At 38.2% G+C, this 20993-nt stretch overlaps 2 protein-coding genes across 4 annotated transcripts in view; one reads left to right on the top strand and one right to left on the bottom strand.

Annotated features, from left to right (window-relative positions):
* Positions 1–20993, top strand: part of AKAP7 (A-kinase anchoring protein 7) — an 86962-nt gene that overhangs the window by 17206 nt on the left and 48763 nt on the right. For all 3 annotated transcript variants that reach the window (XR_011095043.1, XR_011095042.1, XM_068677427.1), the window contains exon 6: positions 10485–10597. Coding sequence is in view for 1 of the 3 variants with exons in the window: in XM_068677427.1 (XP_068533528.1) it covers positions 10485–10597 (113 nt within the window). In the remaining 2 variants the exon portion in view is untranslated. The remainder of the gene's footprint in view (positions 1–10484; positions 10598–20993) is intronic.
* Positions 12868–19049, bottom strand: MSH5 (mutS homolog 5). Its single transcript, XM_068677426.1, has 3 exons — positions 18576–19049; positions 18125–18220; positions 12868–17494 (listed from the first exon to the last, which is right to left on the bottom strand). Exon 3 carries the CDS (start codon positions 17491–17493, stop codon positions 15058–15060), a length of 2436 nt encoding a protein of 811 aa, XP_068533527.1. The 5' UTR covers position 17494; positions 18125–18220; positions 18576–19049; the 3' UTR covers positions 12868–15057.

The raw sequence follows: 20993 nt of genomic DNA, 5'->3' as shown, positions 1-20993 counted from the left end.
AATGAAATCAGATGCTATGGGCAGAGTTCAGGGAATTTTAGGCTGGCAGATTGTGATTGTATAAAATATTATACCTATTAATATGGAGAATCAGAGACCAAGGTAGAGACATAGTAGAAACTGAATGAGAAGTCTGTGTCTTGTTACACATAGAATTTTCCTGAGCTGGAAAAAAGGCAATCCTGGTTTGCGGGTTCTTCGTCTGTTATATTTCATGGTTGAGTTTTGTAGCACGTACACAATATAGTAAAACTACTTACTGTCAGAAAAGAACTTAATGAACTTTCCCTAACATTTACAGCAAACAGCAATTTTGTATTGACATTGTTGTAACAAAACAATAGGCTTGCATATGAGGCAAATCACAAAGCATCTAATAATGTAATGAACCCACTTTCCTTACTGTCCAACCTTTTCTGGTTGACTATGCAGACACTAAGCATACAGCTACTAAAAAAAAAAAGTATGAGTTCACAATTGTGCTAAATAACTGTTTTCTGAAAAAAAAGACTAAATTCCTTGAGACACAGTGACATTTTACATGATCCTTCACAAGCAGCAAGAATCGTCTTGCCTTTAAAAAAAATAAAAATAAAAATTGTGGAACTTTCAAAATACAGTAACACACCATATGGAGGCTAGAGCTGAGGCATCCTTTTTTTTGGCTGTCAGGAAGAGTTTTTAGTACTTGCACAGAAAGTTGCAAGTACAGTAAATGAAATTATTATTTGTCTCCACTTAACGTTATGGTTTTGTAGATGGCATGAAAGGAAAATATTAATGGTTTTCTTTTAAATCTAAGGAACCAGAGATCTGATGGTACAATTTCATGTACTTATGAAAGAATTTCTAGTGTATCATTTTTATAACACTTTGAAGATAAGTTGGTGGAGTTTTAAAAATTCTGGTAAGCTTTAATTCTCTTTCTACTTGGAAGCTCTTACTTTTAGTGAATGTTCATTTGTTCATTCAGCTTCATGCTGCACATAGTGTATGACTTTTTTGTATGAATTGTCTTATCACAGTGTGAGTGCTCTGCTTCTCTCTTTCTGAAGTGGAAACACCTTGGAAACACCTAACACAGCCTTTCTTATTGACTACGGAAAATCTGAATTTTCTTGTCGTTTTTCTCCTGGACATGATTATACAGCTTATAGAGGGCTTTAAGAAGCATAAATCCACATTTGATTCTGTGATATACCAGCTTCGATTTTTCTCCTCCTGTATTAGTTCCTCTTTTGTTGTTTTCTTTGTATGTTTTTCATGTCACTTTTCTTAGCTTGGCGTTCTTTTGAACCATCATTTCTAGACATCACGCTTTCTGCTTTAGACTCTAATCTTAGAACCATTGTCTCCCCCATCTCCCTTTGTTATTAAAAATCTCATTTCCTAACCTTCATACTGCAGTTTACAATTACTTAAATATTTTTTCTCTTTTTTAGCATTTTTATCTACTTGTGGCATGCATTTTGTTTGATCTGGATTGATTCTTTTTAGGCTCACCTGTGTGAGCTTTTATGTACAAGTGATAAAATTGTGCTCTACTATGAAAAACTGTGCTCTGTTGTACTCTTGCATGTTTTTGAGTTCAGAATGTCCAGAACACGATGTCTTGAATTAAATCTGAGTATGTTCCGCATATTTTCTGAGTTTGTGTTTAGCTGGAATTTTGTGATCTTGGTGTTGTTTTTCAAGTCTTAGCGATGCTTTCAAGATCTGAAATATAAAGAGAAATCCTGACACAGCTTATTGACAGAATTTATAATAGGAATGTTTTTTTCTTTGATGTTTTTCTACATTTTCTTGGCTTTGATTTCTTTTGTTTGAGCGTGGCCTATTTTTGGAATATGCTCTTTCCCTCTCTAACACAATGTATTCCAGTCATAGTTGTTGACCTTTGGCTCATATCATAGCCATTGAAAAGAGTGGATTAGTATTTTTTTTATTATTTTAACTTCTGGGACTGATAATTACCTTTTTCTGGTTTGGATATATTGGATGCTTCATCTAACAGGTTGCACAGGTCCAACAATGTAGTTTTTTTAATGCTTATGTTGTCAGCAAAATGAGTCCAATAAAAATGATCACATATTTCATCTACAGTTGTTTTCCTTGTATATTAGAGATTATATTTTGGTGCACTGCTCTGCTTGTATACCATGTAGTACTTTCTGGACTGTACTTAAAATAATAAATACATTCTAACGTAAAGAAGCACATCAGCAAAAATGTACCACTTAGTTTGTTTATTGTAATACATTTCATGTATTCTGTCAAAAATATGCCTTGCATTCCTGCTTTGTGGCTGTATCCTGAGTACATGATTTTATGGGCACAGCTGCCAGAGACAATATCAGAAACTCTTTGCTGCTGGGCTGCTGCTACCAGGATCTGTATGATTAGTGCTGCTCACAGCCTACTGCTGTGATGCTATATATGTTTGACATAAACTAATTGTTGAAAATTTATTCTCTCTTCTAGTACAGCTTGTCTGAGATACAACTGGTGTCCCTGGAAAACTGGAGTTTTAAAACTGAAGCTTACAGAAATTAAAAAATATACAATATTGCTTGTAGGTTATTAATCATTTTGTTGTTGTCTGTGGAGCAGTAAAGAGAGATCGCTCCTGTAGTTGGTTTGATTTTTGGCAAGAACTAATTTTAGTTTATTACAGAATCACTGTTCTGCAACTTCAAAGTTATATATAGCTTCTCTTGTACTCTAAAGTGAATTCTGACTTAACCTGTTATTTTGTCTTCTGTGAAGATGTTGAAAGAAAAATATTGGTACAAGAGAAAATGTATTAAGTTCAAATCAGCTTTCTGTAAGATACCACTTAGTTCTATAAATTACATGGAAATTTACCACATCCAGACATTATCAGTATTAAAATATTATAATGTTAAGTGCATGTCTGGTAGTACCAATGTAAATGCAAGTTTGCCAGAGACAAAAATTAAGGAAAAACAGGGTTAATATGGATCTTCTGTTGTGATTTGCTATTTATTCCTTAGCAATCCATTAACAGCATCCTGTAATTATCTACCAGAAATAATACAATTAGTTCTAAAGTGTTAAGTCAGAAGTTTGAGAAGTATTATAACCAATTTTTGTCCAAGACTTCATAGAAATCCTGAGCTAAAAGCTATGCACACAGTGATTTAATAAATAATTTCTTGTGCTTTTCTGTACTATGGAATATTTGAAATACTAAGTGAATTTGAGAAATATAACAAATTCTTCAGCTTAAATTTTCATTTTTATAATTACATTAAAAATGCTCTTTGAAGCTGATAAAGTGAGTAGGTGAATCCCATTTCCTTTTTTTAACCATAGGCTTTGCAGTGTTGGTTGTGTGAATGAACGATGGAGTTTATGCTCTGACCATTAGAGGGAGCCTGCATTCCACGAACAAGTTACTCTTTCTGTTTATGTGGATAACCATTTCGTTTGCTTTTGATCCCTTTTTTTTTTAGTAAATATTGATTTTTTGGATTAAATATTTTAATTAGAATTACAGAAGGAAGACTAGTAGTCACTTCCTCTAACTGTTTTCTAAAAATGACATTTACTCTAATCTCTCTAAACTGGTTTTCTTAACAGTTGCTACTAGACGGAGAAATGGAGAGCAAGTCACACTTACTATCAGTTGCTCTAAATACATTACAGCTTTATGCAAGCATAAGTTGGCATTGCCACCGTACCAAAGCAGCCTTTATCCCTGTTGTGCTGGGGATTTCTGCCACCACACAGTGAATTCAGATGTGGTTAAATTAACCATTTGTCCTTTGCCAGGTAACTTTAACCTGTTCAGTTCCCCACTGCAGTTTACTGAAGAGGTGCATGACTGTCAGCACAAAGAGAGAAGCAGCCTGTTTTGGCAAGGATGAGGGTTTATGCACTTCTTTAAAGATTATGTAACCAAAATATTTAGCATCTGTTTTAGGGCGAGAGCCTAGAGAAATAGTTTAATTCAGTTAATTTGGTTCACTTCAGTTCCAGATGGCTGAAGCTAAGATAAATGAATTTTGCTTCTTGTCAGTTACTCTTAAGTCATGTCATATGATGTAAAAATGAAGAAATTTATTTATGTACTAGGGAGATTGAAATATCTTTAGTTTGTTATGGTTTCTTATCTTTGCACCTTAACCTCATGATGACTTTTATTGTCACTGTAACTGTAAAATACATGAAACAAACTAGCCATGTGCATTGCTCTGAATCTACACATTAATTTCTCCTTTTTCATTTATTGTGAAGTGGTTTTGATTGTTAACATCCCTCTGATGTTGTCTGAACACAGACAATTATCTGGTAAAGGCTGCTGAGCACTGCTCGATAGTTTAATGAACTGGATGTGCTGTTCACTGTGTTCATTACCTTCATTCCTCTAAAATACCTTTTAGTGATCTCCACGCTGGTTCTTTAATGCTGAAAATGTTGAGTCCCACGGTCCTTTGAGAACAAAGACAGCAAATGCTTTTGGGTTTTCATTCACATCATTTTATGTAGAGCACTACCAAACACAGAGCAACAATCACTGTGATAAACACCTTATTAAAATGAAGCAATACAGTATGTTTTTGTGATTTAAAAGAAGGTGAGTTCACCTACTTTTGTGATGGTGACAAACATTTAGGAAGTACTGAGATGACTTAAAGCCCCTGGGAGAACTGAGTTTTATCAAGAAATCCGATCCAAGTTTCTATTTTAGTCTATCATGTTCAGCCTCCTTACTATTAGTCTTATAAGGCCTACCTTACGTATTGGCATCTGTGCACGAAGTGGGGATTGCTTGGTCCAGGTGCTCCTTGGATCGTGCCTTATGAATGAGCATGTTTTAATCTATGCTTCTGTGTAACAATGGGGTGAAAACCCACACATATTGATCATATGTGGTTGAAAGAACCATGTAGCTTGCTGGTACGTGATAGTGGTACGGTATGTATGGTGACAACTCACTATAGAAAAGCCTAAACAATACATAACCAAGTAACCATGAAGAAACACTGGGAATCATCTTGACTGTGGTTTGCCTGCTGGCACAGTGCAAAGCTGAATGAATATTTGAGGAGAAACTCTAGGGATGATGGGCAGTAAAAATAGCCACTTTTCATACAGAGAAACAAGGTCTTTCTTTTTCTTACACCGTGGAGACAAAAGCACATCAGGTAGTTACTGACCCTGGTTTAACCACCGTATTTTTCCACCAGAGATTGACTGTTGCTGAGCTGTTCAAGAGTCAATAGCTCTTGTCTGACAATAGCTAGGGTCACTCGTCAGTCTAATGCAATCCTTCCTGACCCTGTTAAGGGTCTTAGCAGTAAGGCAGTTGAGAGTGTGGTGCTTGGTGCAGTGTTTGACTATGTATTCCAAGGATAACGTGATTTCTGAAGTAATTTATTTTATCACTTGGTACTTACTTCTCTTGATTTATAGATGAGGTTGTGATAAATCTTACCATCTGAAGTGGTTGGTTTAAATTTCTTCGTTGGCTTACATATTGGGCCTTGTGAGGCTTTGTACTTTGTTATGCTCAGTACTATTACAGAAAGTAAGGATAACTAAAAAGCTTCTTTATAAAAAAAAAAAATAAATTCTGCCAATTGGTAACCAACACTCTTAAAATACTCTTAAATGCAAACAAACAACCGAAGAACTTAACAATTTTAACATGACTTGACATGCTGAAGTTATGATCATAAGTTAGCTATGCTTAGCTTCCTCTCTGTCTTCAGCTTTGAGTGTATAGTCAGAAATCTTTCAGTAAAGAGACAAAATGCTGTTGCTAAATTCTAATTTTTGCCCATACCTCAATTAAAATATTTAATAGACTGGAAAAAAATGTGTGTACATAGTTTTTCATATTTAATGAAATCTTGGAAAATAAAGCTACTTGCTACTTACTTATGGAACATTGCTCAATATGCAGCTCTTCTATGAATCATTCTGTATTGATCTAGCTGTTTAAATTTTGGGCCTTTCCAAAGGCTGTTCTGAGCAAGCTTCATTCTGTAATATATCACATTTCAAGTCTAATTATGGGAAAACAGTTGTCTAATGGATTCAGCTACATCCAATGTAAGAGATGCAGATGACATTCAGTAATTTTGACATTATAAAAATAACGTACAAAATGGTGTTGCAGAGTACTTCAAATTGCATGAAAGATGCTCTGAAAGCTGTCCAAAAATTTGTTCCAGGAAGTCATTGAGAATGTAAAAATAGCCTTAATTTTTCAAGGGTGTACTTTGAAGCTGCAAACATCAGTCAGCCTGAAACTAATAAGGGAAAACACAGATTCTGTTTTGTTTTCCAGTCCAGCTAGCAACGTTGAAATCTGGTGTAAGGATGGCTGATCCTTATCTGTTAAGACCAGTCTATCATTCTTATAACTGGCCTCTCTCATTTACTCCAGTTTGGGCAATCTCCATCACAGAGTTTAACCTTCATATAGTTGCTTAGTTTTCAAATTGACTTTCATGCTGTCCCATAAACCTTTTCTTGCCCACAATATCCATGCTTCCTTCCCCTGTTCTTTTAAAACCCTCCTTGTCACCACCTCTTTAAAGGACTGCATGGATATTAATAGCATTGCATCATCTTTTACCCTTCCTGTAGACTCAGGATAACATTTCCCTTTGTTTCTTCCCTGAGCCACCACCACCATCCCACCCATCCCTTCGCATTTCTTTCTATTTTCATTATCTTTGAGGAGGGGAATACTGGTAGTTACTGGTTTATTTATCACAAAGCGAAGATACCCAGGCCATGTGGTTGTGGTTCAGCAACATGAAGTGTAAGTGCCCTACTGTCCAGCTGTAACACATATTGTATACCATAGGATTACCATAGGATCGTTCAACCCTGTTGAAACTGCTGTGCTTAAAATCCCATGATCAGGTGTGTGGGGGCAAACCACTGGTCTGACACGGAGCTCTTTCTTAAAGGAGTTAGGGGGAGACCCCTAGATGTGGATCTTTACCACTAGAAATCTCAATTGCAGAGGTGAGAGATAAAGCATGCTGGCCATAAGACATGCTGGCAGAAAGAATTGAGCTTTTTAGGAGGAAAAAAACTACAATTCATTAGATCAAGAGTATCAGAGGGTAGAATGAACTTTTTTTTTTATAAGACTAATCCTTTGCTGGAACATCAAAGTCAATGAGTCCCCAAATGATGCTGTTAAGGGAACGAAAGAAAGGGACCAGAAAATGGGTTTGTTACACATCATTTCAGTTTTAAATAAATGTAACGCTTTATTCAGCATTTACTCAGCTACCAACATCAGAAAGTAAGCAGGCCATCTGAAGCATAGAAATACATGCACAGCATTACTAAATGACTTGATTTGAACTTCTGTATCTCAATTTGAAGAAGCAGCAAACATTTGTTTATAGTCTTCTCTTTTGATACATTAATCTGTTGTTCAACAGCATTTGTGTGCACAGCTCTACAATACTTTAGTGGGGATTTAGTGCAAATTTAGAAATGTTTCTTGCAGACACAAAATAAACAAGTAGGTAAGCTGTATTTACGTATTGACATGTACCTATAGGTACAGATATACAGTAGGTTTAGATATATAGATCTAGATATCTGTGGATCCACAGATCTACAGATACCTAGATGTTTTGTAAGTTATACCTGCATATACATACATGTGTAGATATGGAGAGAGAGGGAGGGAGGGGAGGAAGGAAGGAAATGGGCACAAACTGAAACATGGGAGGCTTGGGCTGAACATCAGGAAACACTTCTTTACTGAGCACTGGCAGAGGTTGTCCAGAGAGGCTGTGGAGTTTCCCTCCTGGGAGATCTTCAAAAGCTGCCTGGATGTGGTTCTGGGCACTTCGCTCAGGTGATTTGGACCAGATGGCCTCCAGAGGTCCCTTCCCACCTCAACCATTCTGTGTTTCTATATTATATACATATGTATATATACGCACACATATGCTCTTTTATATAACCCTATATTGTAAATAGAGGAATAAAACCAGAGGAATGCATAATGACATCCATTATAACACAACAGGTTTGTTTCATTTGTGTAAATGAAGTCTAGGTCAGTTTTGAGCCTCGTCTCTTGGGCTGCATCACACCTCCACCTTCTGTGTTACATGCAACGTATACATTTGTCCTGCAGAGAGAGAGATCTTGCAGCTGAATTTGAAACCGTGCACTTAAAAAATAAATGTTGGTGCTCTTCTTCATCTCTGTTTTCTCAATGTTTATCACAAAACTTGTAATAAAAGAAGTTTGTTTACTCCATTGACTCCTAGAGTGTTGGATATTACTGGGTAGTATAGTAATAACTGCAAGAAATAAATGTAGATGATAAATGAGTGGAAAATAAAAACAAAAGACTGAAAACAAGTCTAAGTACACTGACTAGCTCGGAGGCAAGTGACTATAGCATATGTTGTTACTTGTGCTTTGAACAGTGTATTGTGGATTTGCCTGAATTTATGTAGCTATGGAAGAAGGTGGTTTCAGTGCTGACAATTCACATTGTCCTACAACCAAATTCTCTTCTATCCAGCTGTTTAGTTTCCCAGCAGAAAAAACTAGCTAGAAATACTAGCTTCAAGGAAGGACTGAAAGAGCTTCATGAGTTCTCTGTAACTTTTTGTCTCTCTTCAGTTGAAGTGTATCAGCTTTACTGTTTTAAGACTTGTGTTGTTTGGCAGGAGAGAGAGGCAAAATGGTTTTGATGCATTATATATTCTGCTCTACTGGTAAAAGGCAAACTTTTATCTTCTAGTTGGTCACTTTCAGTGTTTGTGATGGTAGTGTGACCCTGATACCATTGTCTAGATGCTTCATGGTTTTTAATCCTAATGACTTCTCAGCTTCCTGTGAGGTAGAAAAAAAAGGGTATACTTTTTTTTTTTTTCTTCTTTTCAAATTGCATTGGCGTCTTTTAAGTGGAGAATGAAACTTGAAAGAGAATCTTCAAGTGGGCTTCTCTAGGAAGTGCTGTTTGGGTCTTTGATTTCCTTGGCATCTTTCAAAATCCCAGCCTCAGCTGCATAGACTGTGGAGCCTAGGTTTATAAATCATACGCAGCAGAGAACAAGAAGTGAATTTTGATCTCCAGGCCTAAGGAGAACACTCTGAGATTCTTTTAGAACTTTTCTTTTGTGAAGTAATGCACAAGCCTGTAAAATCTTTCTTATGTGTGATTTCCAACTACCTCACGAGTACCTCACTGAAGCAATTAAAAACAAGGTATGAGTAGGGACTCTGGAACGACGTGTTACATGAGCGTGAGCTGGCAGACTTAGGCTAACCAGCTTTATATGCCTGAATTCCTCTTCCTTGGGCCATCCCTATTTTTTTCACCCATCTTTGCTGTTCACTTCCCAGTGTGATGCATTTCCTTCCAGGCGAGAGAATAATGCACTGGTTCTTTCTGTTACAGCTGAAATATCCAGCCAAAAAATAATACACTTTAATGCAAACGCATCATTATAGCAAGGGTTGATTAAATTCATGTGATAGGATTGATTTTTTTCCCTATTCTGAATTTGGCTCAAGGACAGTGTGAGTCAACTAGACTTAGAGCCAGAGAAACAGTGTAAGTTGTATTTGCAAAGAAGGAAAAAAAAATTATAGTTTTTCTGTTTGTCAGTAGCAGAGATAGTCTACTTACCATTATTATTTTTGCCACAGGTTTTGTTAAATTTTATCAAAACATTTATTTTCAAAATTACAACAGATACTTTTCACGTAAAGTATTTCAGTTAAAAAATGAATCATAGTTCAAAAATGACACTTAAATTTACTTCCAAGAAATGAAATATTATATAGGGTAAATAAGCTGCAAAATAGTAAGCTAGGTCTATGTAGTAGAGTTGCTTAGGCCTTTGCTGAAGATAGGTAAAAGTGTACTTAAAAATAGGAAGCGAGCTTCAAAGGCAAGTGAAGCTTAAGAAAAGCATAGGAAAAATCATCCAACTTCAGTATACTTGATGTGACCTCAAACTCTGCCATGTAAATGGCAGCTCAGCACCAGATTTTAAAGCTTCCAATTTCAGATTTCCTTTCGTCTTAGTTGGAGATTACCCAAATACAGAGTAGAGCTTGCCACAGAACAGGGATTTTGAAGAGGGAAATTTCCATTATATACTCAGTTTTCCTGAAGTTTGCAAATTTTTTTCAGTGAGAGTAACTCCAGAACCATTTTATTGTGAATTTCCTAATTTGATAGCAAAAGCAGACAGCATGAACAGCTTTTTAATTGCCATTATTTTAATAAAGCCAAACTTGTGACCCATATTAACTGCAAATGCAAAAATATTTTCATATGGAATAATACGCACCTTTGAAGCTAACTAGAAATCTCTCTGCCTGATAGTACTCTTGGTTGTTTTTTGGTTTTGCTTTTAATGTGGTGTGGCTGTGACTCATGCTACAGTTGCACATTTTAAGCATTCTGTCATCTAGTATCTGAGTTCCTCTATATTTTCTTCTCCCTTCAGAGACTATGAAGAAGATATTTCAAGAAAAAGGCATCTTGGCAGGAGAAGGAAGAGCTTTTAAACCCCATCTGACTTTCATGAAGTTGTCAAAATCAACGCAGCTACGTAAGGAGGTGAGCTCACATTTCACATAGCTCAGCAGCAATCTAGAAAGTTTAATTCGGAGACAAACACTGGAGTTGCTTATGCTGTAGCATCATAGTTATTATATCTTTGTAACCAGCTGAAGAGGTAAGACTTTAAAATATTGATATTTTAGAAAAAAAAAACATTAGCACATCTACTGTGTAATCAGTAGTCCTGTACTGTACTGCAGGTTAATAAACTTGACATTCTCAATACAGTAAAGTCATGGTCTCTTTTCTTCTGTAAAACTACGCAAAGCCAAAGGATGTAAGTACTTGCTCAAAATTACAGAATTAGTATTAGGGTATAGATGATATATTTATAAATGCTATCACACTGTATGCAGTTTGTTTGAATAGTGTTGTTTTGTTACTGTATGAGAGAAAGTAAGCAAACGAACAGTAGAATTTGTATTTAGATGATGCATAATATGCAGACTGTCACTTCTCTCGATTGAGTATGCTTTGGTGAATTCCAGGGTAGTGATGAAACACAGCATTCATATTCTTTCTTGCAGGTATATATTTCTTGAGCATTTATTAGCTTTTTTGACAAGAAAAAGACAAATACAAACAAGTTACAGTAACTTTAATGAGAAGTACATAGACTCAATACTAGTATATCTAGGGTTTTATTTCACACTAGTTTATCAGTAATATAGTATTGACCATAAGGTATATCTCCATAAAATTTCTTTGCTGACATTGCATAGAATGTTTTATTTGACCCTTCGATATTGACCAGGAAAATAATTTTCAAAATAAATATTTTTTTAAAAATAAGAACTAAAGTACGTAGTATAAATATTTTAAGTTGAGTTAGCAACCATTAAAGATAAATACTTTAAAATTTTCATTATAATAAAAGAACTCTAAAATTTAAAGATGTAAATTTTAATTAAGTAGTATTGTGAAATCATTTGGAAGAATGGAATGAGTTCTGAGATACATCAAGAAACTTCAAGGACATAACACATATCTGCTCTGAAACAGAAATAAGGACTTGTCCACAGGTTGTAGGTGGTATGTTATAGCTCTCAAAATTGTAAGTTCAAATAAGCTTTTGCTTGTATTAACAATTGCTTTTACAAGTACAGCTCTTCTAGAATATTAATTTAACTGTTTTTTTAAAACCTCTCAGATAACTAGGGTGCTTTTTTTTTCCATTTTTTTTTTTAATAGCTGTTTTTTATTATTTTAATGTTTATCTACCTTTCATGAACTATTGCTCAGGATAGATATTTTCTGTGTTCTGATATTCATGGCTACTGACAGAACCAGGTCAGTGTCATTCCAAATCATCTTCTTTAGTCCTCCACAATACTGGATAATGCATATAGTATTCTAAAGATACAAGGTTTGGAAATATATTATATATTAAAAATCTGTAAGTTATTTTAACAGGAGTTTTTCTCTGTCAGTCCACTGTCTGTCATAAGCATCGTAACCATTGTTTCTAGTTGCATTGTGTCTATGCATTCAGTAAGACAGTTTCATGGATTTACTGAAACAAACATGAAGCACAAAAGGAATAACTATTTTGTAGAACATTTTAACAAAACATTTAATTGCATTCTCAGATCATTCAACAGTATGAAAAAGAAATGGGGATGGAAAAACAAGAAATGGTGGATGAAGTTTGAATGAAAACACATGTAAAAGAGCAAATAGAATGAGGTAGTTGACTGTAGTTCACAGCTACAGCTTCATAACTGTTTTAATTTTTTTAAAATGTGTGTTTTCTAATTTGAAGCAATACCTTAAGACACCCTCCTAATAATGACATCTGAGTTCCACCAACGTTTCCTTTTAGAAAAAAATTTAAAACTTTTTCAATGCTTAATATAGATAAACACATTTAGAGATGCATATGTTCTGAAAAAGATGTTAACTTTCTGTAGTTGATACTGGTATTTAGAAAGAAAAGAGTGTGAGAATTCAGAATTAATAAAAGAAAACAGCTTTCTACTTTGAAGGCACGGCATTAAGCTAAAAATAGAAAAATGATAAATGGAAAAAAAAATCCTTGGAAATATAAATTAATAAAGGGTAAAAATTTCAGATAATGTGGGTGAGGAAAAGGGTTATCTGAGTACTCTTAGCTTTTCAGGTTAAAGAGCCATCTTAACTGCTCAGAAGTGGGAGCAACTCACAACTCAATTTGACAGTTCCAAAATCTCATGTGCCATGGAAAACTTCCCCACTTGCCACTGAAAATTAAGAAAGCACAGTGTGCCTGTGGGTGTCCTTGTGGAAGGAGATAAAGGGAGATAATTTACTTGCATGTGCTTAGCTGTTTCCACACTTGACTGGATGCTAAGAATCTTGGATTGGTTCATTATCTTCTGTACAAAGAACCTAATGAAACAGTGAAAGAAGCAATTGGAGTTTTCCACTTAAAGAAAACATTCCTATTCCTGCTTCCCTTATGAGCCTGCTATGTTGCTGGAGGTCAGTCACAACCCCTCTGTTTTTCACTCACCCAGACTGCTGTTTATTTCAGGGAGTGGTGTGAGGCACATTTGATACATGCTGTATGACATTCTGAGATCCTTTGATGCATAGTGCTGCCAGAACTGCAGATATGGTGAAGTGGATTTTGTAAGTGGATGACTGACAGCTAAACTGCTCAGGTGGCATCTACTTGGTTAATAAGCAGTGTATCCTTAGCCTGGGCAGAGGCTGACAAGGAGGTATTCAAAAAATATCTTGTATGAATATTTAATATATTTAATATATAGTACATATTTAGAGTGCTGCATGTATAATTAGCCAAATATATCAGTGAGAAAAATCCTTTTGTATTTAAAACACTTGTAAGAGTTGTGCATGGCCTGTACACTGCTACCGTTCAACTTCAACAGTAATATTGCCAATATGTTAGATAGTATCTTGCAGACGGTATTATTATGATTGCACCAAAAATAGCAGGAAATGCATGATTCAGTCATTTATTTGTGTATTTTTAATGTGAATTGTGTTAAACCTTCGTCACTATCCTAGTTTCATTAGAGATAACAAAAGCTACTTATTTTGTAATACTAAAGCACATCATAAAGGAAGAAATTCTGCACTGAATCAAAACCAAAGCAGTGTTTCTGAATTCACAACTTTTGGTAGACACATTCGTCTTTTTGCTATCTTCAGTGAAACATACCAAGCAAATAAGATGTTTAATACTGATAGTGTGAAGATAATTATTTTTTCCTCATGTATTTTTTCTCTCACTGTATGTGGCATTAATATTTTTGGTTCTTGAAATCGGATACAAGTGAAGAGAGATGTAATATATCTGCTGATGTATTTTATGGGCCATATTGTGAGCAGTTATAGCAAGTTTTGGCAGTCGGTTAGAAATCTAATGTCTCTTCTGTCTTACTCTTAGATAAGGAATCTCAGGCACTTATCCCATTGCAGGGAAGGTTATTACTTCTGTGGTACTTAGATATCGTGTCTGCTGCTTCATTAATTTGTTCCTGAATATTTTTGGCATACTAATTCATCAAACGCTGTGTTCAGTAAAGATCATTTGCACTGACAGAAGTGAAGGGGAATGCTATGACTCTGGTATTATTCCCTTAACCATAACTTTTACTCAGTACTTTAAAATAGACTATAAAATGCCAGTTTCTGTCTTACGTCCTTAGTATAGTTTTCCATTTCCTAGACTTGTAATTTTGTTTTTATTTATACTCATACAGTATAGACAGTAGTCTTACAATAGTCCTACAAGTCCTATAGATAGTAATATAGGACCTGAAGAGAAGAGAGTTATTCTCAGTAAAACCAAAGTGCTTCCCCTGTAATCAGTCCCTGCTGATTCTGACTTCCAGTATTCTTTTTATAGCAACTCTTGGGATCTCTGGCATTTTAGACAGAAATGCTGTTTTAAGAAAAGTGTAAGAAAGAGCCACAGAGCTCATTAAATTCCTCTCTATATTTCCATTCATCAGCCTTTACTTCAGAGGTTTGTATTGTGCCAACTGTTACTTGCTGATCTGGGAGTCTGAGGCACTTATTTGTAATCTTTTGATGCTGATCTTAAAATAGCTGAAACAATCCCTTTGACACAAACACAAAACAATAAACACTTTGCTTATACAGTCTTTTGAGACCAGCAGAAATATTTTGTGATTTTTCTACAGTATTTTTTTCAGTCTGGGGATCTAACAACAGGGGCTCAAAAAGCACAGACTGTATAATCCAACAGGTGGAAGAGGTTCTTGAATTCTCTTTGTTCAGCCTTCTTGTTTTCATATCATACACCATATTGCAGAGATGTTTAACTACAATACTTTTTTTAAACAATAAGAAAGGACGTACACTACAGACAGTTTTTTTACAAGTGAAATGTAGTGTAAGCTGTTAGTCATCATTGCTTAAATTACTCAACTGTCCTGCTAAACACGGTGGATACCATGTAATTCATGCTTCTACACGTAGCTGTGTTACAGAATTGAGGCTGCAGAAGGCAGCACCTCTTTACGCATGAACTCTTCTAAGTCCAGATTGGGATCATCAAGGTCTAGGCAAAGAAACTTTTCCACAACAGACTTGCATTTTTCCATCTGGTCTCCTTTTGAAGGGTGATCGATACGTTTGATAGCTTTTCCATTGCGAATCAGTTCCGATACTTCCACTCCTCTTTCAATAATTTTGGCTGGCATTCCAGCTAACGCAGCGATGTTGGCAGCATGACTGACAGTGGACACGCCTTGTTTGATCTGATAGAAAAATACCAACTCATCTCCATCTTGGTGGGTCTCCATGGTCAGGTACTCCAGCAGAGGTGAGGCAGGCAGGAGTTCTAGCTGCATCAAGCTGTGAAAATTCGTGGAGACAAAGACCTGCGGACAGCGGGTTCCTTGATTGATCCAGTACCTCAGCACGGCAGCCAGAAGGGACAGCCCATCCAGTGTGTTGGTCCCTTTACCAAACTCATCAATAAGCACCAAGGACCTCTCTGTAGCATTGTTCACTGCCTTGGCAACCTGGTTAAGATCAATCATGAAAGTGGAGAGCCCTACAGAAACAGATTCCCTGCTGTGGATTCTTGTGTAAATCCCGTCAATTGCTCCAATCTCTGCCTCAGCTGCAGGGACGTAACTGCCAATCAGAGCCATAAATACTATAAGACCTACTTGCTTTAAGTAGACGCTCTTTCCAGATGAGTTGGGCCCTGTGATGATCTTTATTCGCCTGGCAGCCTCACCGCTGTTCACAGGATTGGCCACAAAAGTCTTTGCGCATAGTTCCATGAGCGGGTGTCTCCCTTCCTTGATGTGGAAGCCGTGGCGGTGAGTGAAGCGCGGCCGGCAGTAGGAGTTCTCCCGAGCCATCACTGCCAAAGCCAGCAGCACGTCAAGGTGTGCAGTGTATTCGATCACGCTGCTAAGCACATCAGACTTCTCCAAGATCTTTGTCTGCAGCTGGTGCATAATTAGTGTTTCCTGGTCTCTTATCTCACAGTGCAAGTCACCCAGCAGGCTGTCTAGCTCCTTAGTCCTCGCACTTCTGTAGTGCAGTTTATCCTCTGACAAAAACATGAAGTCCAAGCCTTCAATTTCAAAGTCACTCTTCTCCACCATAGTTGGTAGCCGTGGAATGGAGAGAAGGAACCCAATCAGAGGAATGTAGATCACACAGCAGGAAGGAATATGGTCGTCCAAGGTTTCCAGTTCTTTCCGTGCCACTTCTGTAAGAAAGTCTGACAGTCCCATGAGCCTTCGTTTCTTTTCATCAATGGTGGGATCCACATTAGGTCTAACAGTGAAGCGGTTCTCTGAGATGCTGCCTTCAAAGTCCACCACTTTGCTGATGAGACTGGCGATGTAGTGCAGGTCATCAGTGAAGACACGTGAAATAGTCTGAAAGAGTTCGATGTTACTGGGCAGAGAACGGCACGTGTCTCTAAGGCACACTGCACTATACAGTGTCTTATAGAGAGCTTGCCAGTCACTAACTTTTGTATGGGAAAGAGTCATTCTTTTTAGAATAAGAGGCACGTTTTTTATATTCCTGAGACAATCTTGAAGGGTGAGGACTGTTTCATGGTTCTGAGCCAGCAGGAAGAAGTGGATAACATCCAGCCGTTTGTTTAGCTCTGTCAAGTTCCGAGTAGGTCGTGTAAGCCACAGCTTCAGTAGTTTTTCTCCCCATTTGCACCTGCAGCGGTTTAAAATCCCATATAAACTGAATCCTTCTTTTAATCCACTAGACAGCTTGTACACAGAAGGATGGATATCACTTTTAAATATCTGTAGGACACAGTAAGCGTCTTGGTCCATATTCACAGTATCTGACAGCACAAACTTTTTAAAGGCCAAAATAGGAACCACAACACTGCTTTCTTCTAGCTCAATTCCAACCCTTCTCCTGTCTAGGAACTTAAGGAGCCCCCCTAGAGCTCGTATTACAAGTGGGCTCTCAAAAGGGATGACCGAGGACAAGTAGAGAATTTTCTCTGTTGCAGTCATATGGGATGGGATGAATGGAAATTGCCTAGATAGGATTCGTTGTTTGCTGACTTCTAGGCCAAAGTCTGTGTTAGGAAACAAGACAATTTCTGTTTTTCCCACATCTTTATCACTATCACTAGCTGTTAGGTCAGCCAGGAATTTGGCAATATTCTGGTCCTGTTTTGCGCTTGTCACTATGCATTGAGGATGAACTTCCTCAACTACTTTTTGCAGTAGGTCAAGGTCTTCATTATCAGGTGTGTCAGGCATGAAGTAAACTGAGCAGTCTTCCGTATCATAGTAAGTAACTGCAAACTGCCCTGCATACCACAGAACAGACATATGTGTCTCAGAACACTCCTGGTCCTCTTGTTCGGGCACAAGCAGTGATGGCAAGGGACAGCTTGTGGTTGATGTCGAACTCATTCTGTTGGTGAAGAAAATTTTTATTCACGACTCATCCTAGCAGTCCTGGGAGCTAACTGTAATTGACAACAGCAAGTTAACACTTATTCTCCCAACCGTGGAGAAAGTAACATGCTACCAGCAATTAAAGACAGATCTTAACAGTTCCAGTGAAAAGATGCAGCCAATATCTACAGATGCATCTTGATTCTAAGCAAGCTGTAACTTGTAACTAAGTTTATATTTTTTCTTAGTATCTTTTAGTACTATCACACCCTTCAAACTCCTCATAATGTTTGAACCCTTCTGCTACTGACTTGGTGTTACAAGCCAATAGATGGAGAAACTCCAAACCACCTTTAGGTACGGAGCTTGAAAGCTCATAGTAAATCCTGTCTATCTTCAGGTTGTATAGATTGTAATTAATCTAGTCTCATATCTAATATGTAATCTCAGCAGGTATCTAATAGCCTGCTGTATAGCCCGTTTCCATAATAAGCTATAGAAATAAATGTAGAAGGTAAAAACTTGCTGTCAGCCATGTGCTGATGGTTAAGGTACTGAAGAAACTCACATGCGAGATGCCAACAGATCTGGGATTGTTTAGCCAGGAGAGGGCTCAAGGAGGGCTCTTACCACAGAGTATAAATACCTGATGGGGGGAGTGCAGAAGACAGAGCCAGATCCTCCTCAGTGGTACTCACTGACAGGCAGGAGGCAGTAGACACAAAAAGTACAGGAAATGCCACTAAAACATGAAAAAACAATTAAACTTTCACTGCGAGGGTGATCAAACACTGGAACAGGTTGTCAGAGAGGTTGTGGGGTGTACAGCTTTGGAGATACTCAGACCCTGACTGGACACGGCCCAGCTGCTGCAGGTGATCCTGCTTTGAGCTGGGAGTGGACTGGGGGATTTCCACAGGTCCTGCCCAGCCTCAGCAACTCTCTGATTTGTATCCAGTATTTCAGAGATGCAGCTTTACTATATGTGTGCCCAAATACCCATCAATACAGTAAAGTATGCTCACCAGTTTGCTCCTATGAAGGCCAAAGTCACCGTCAGCTCCCTGGCTCCAGCCCTCTCCCTGCCCGGTACTCACCCTCCTCACTCATAAATGGGCAGCTCCTCTCAGCTGCTGCTACTTCATGAAGTCCAAAACTTTGATCTCACCCCCTTTTCTCCTCTTCCAGACTGGAGGTTGGCTCCTGATCCTGTCAGGAGCGAGACACGCGCTGGGCCGAGTCCTCTCCCCACGGCCTGCCTCTGCCAGTGACTGCCACAGAGGCAGCCTGGCCTTCTGCAGGCCCATTTGCACAGGCCCATCCCTCCACAGGCATCCTCCTCCTCCTCATCCAGCACCCAAGTACAGCATCTCTCTGTAAGCAGCATCTACAGCTTTCCCAGATGGGAATAACTCCTCTCTTCCCCACTGCTGCAGACACTTTCAAATAAATGAACTCTCCCATGCACCTGTGTTGTTTAATCCTTTCTTTCACCATCTGTATCTCATTGCAACCATTGCAAGCAGTGCTCCATAAATTGCTCCAAACTCAGTTTTCCCTTGGCTGCTTTTCCAAATACCTTTCTGTAGTGCATCACAAACATAACTCACTTTGGACCATTCAATATTTGATTCACACGTGACCGATCTGTTTTTGACAAGCAAGTTCCCTGCCTTGTGTGAATGCTATTATTCATTGTAGCATGCATAGGTTATCTTAATCTTTTCTTCATTTTTTTTGATGAGCATTCAAGGCTTCACATTTTGACAAGTGTTCTCCTGTCTGAAAAGGTCTTTTTTATTACTAATTGATGTCTAAATGCATTTCAGAGAGCTGTCAGCCAGAGAGCACCAACTGATGATTTAATTTCAAAATAACTTTAGTACATAGAAACCAATCTAGCCACAGAATATCATATTTTAAATAAAAATGACTATGGAATACATGTAGTCTTCCATTGTGATTATTTACCCTAAATGAAAAACATCCACCACTAGATGTCATCATTTCAGACATTAAGGAACTGGAAAGATGGTTTTTGACCTCTACTAAATTAGAGTTCAGGGGAAAGAGAACCAGCTGTGCAGGTCGTTACTCAAGCATAGTGCTTCTGAATTTTATCTAAGTAAAAGCTCGGTAGAAATACCACCACTGAGCACATATTGCATGTGACTAATTGTGAAGCATCACAAGAAATGATTAAATGTAATGCTGAGATGAACTGAGGTAGGGTAAGGGTATGTGCAAGGGGAAAGCATCTGTCTACTTTATGGCGCCTGGTTGAGGACCTTTCCAGTGCAGAAGGGGATAGAAAAAGAAGGGGGAAGCCACAGACAGCAGCATATAGACACAAACCTCCCTATCATACAACTAGGAGATATAGTGGGGGCAAAAACTGGTCAGTCACACTGATTGCTAGGGTTCTGAAGAGTGTAGGAATGCTTATTTCTGTAGGGTCATCTGGTCGAGGGCTTTGTCAAATGGGACAATAAGGAAAGATGTATACCGAATATATGGAGTCACAGAGCTGTCAGACAAACCCAACGGGGACAAAAACAAGAAACAAACGTTATCCGTCTCACTAATTAATGATCTATCAGGAAACTGCAGGCAAACCATACCTTTGCAACTGTTGGGGATATAAACTTGAGGGTGCAGGGTGTTTGCAGTCCTGCTGACTAGTTTGCAGGTCAGTGGGACTGCAAACTGATGGGGCAATGAACAGTGGGGGGAGATCAAGGAGGAACAAAAAAGGAACAGACAGTGGGGGTTGTAAAGGTGGCCAGTTGTGTGTAAAATGGAGCTTGTGTGACTTTAGCCCTTTGGCTAACCACTGCAGACTGTTCTGTCTTCTTACAAACATCTCTCTTTCTGAGTAACCTCTCCCTATACTGTGCACATGGTACAAGGACAAGGTACCAGATACTGGGGTCTGGTGTGGGTGGATTTGGAGTCAGACTGGCTCTTTGGGCATCTTGGGCCTGGAGTGTCAGCTGCTGGAGCAAGTGGGATCTCTGTGCCAGGCACTGGGGTGGATGGGGGTCTGTCTGCACTCAGCCCTGTCCCTGGGGGCTGTCTGTGTCAGTGCCTTGTCTGTGCAATGCGTGTTACCAGACATGTCCACGTCCTCAGTGCCTGTACATGTGTCTCAGGGCCACGTGTCCAGCTTCCCTACTGTTCACACCTGCAAAGAGGAGAGCAGCTGGCACATCCACCAGAGACCCCACATCCCCACCAGGGACCCCGCGTCTTTGGGGCACTGGGCTGGCTCCAGCATCTGGGCTGGAGGGAGCCCTGGGTGGAGGTGCTACAGATTGCTGCCATTGCTTACATCCCTTAGCACACCGTAGCAGTTTTTAAAGAGGAGCTGCTATTATGTTGAAGTACACTGAAGGCGAAAATATAGTTTCTACAGAGATCATCATTTTTGTTGAAAACGTGATGGAATGAGGAGCACTAAACTGCTAAAATACTATTATTACTGCTGATATTATGAATCATTAATATTTATCATT

Source organism: Anas acuta, chromosome 3, assembly GCF_963932015.1.
Source record: "Anas acuta chromosome 3, bAnaAcu1.1, whole genome shotgun sequence".
NCBI classification, from domain to species: Eukaryota; Metazoa; Chordata; class Aves; order Anseriformes; family Anatidae; genus Anas; species Anas acuta.
Note: the sequence above shows the minus strand (reverse complement) of the source record. Positions and strands in the feature narration are given on the sequence as shown.

What these genes read in the sequence shown, in the direction of transcription:
- MSH5 (XM_068677426.1), bottom strand. Translation starts at nt 17,493, where the DNA reads ATGAGTTCGACATCAACCACAAGCTGTCCCTTGCCATCACTGCTTGTG.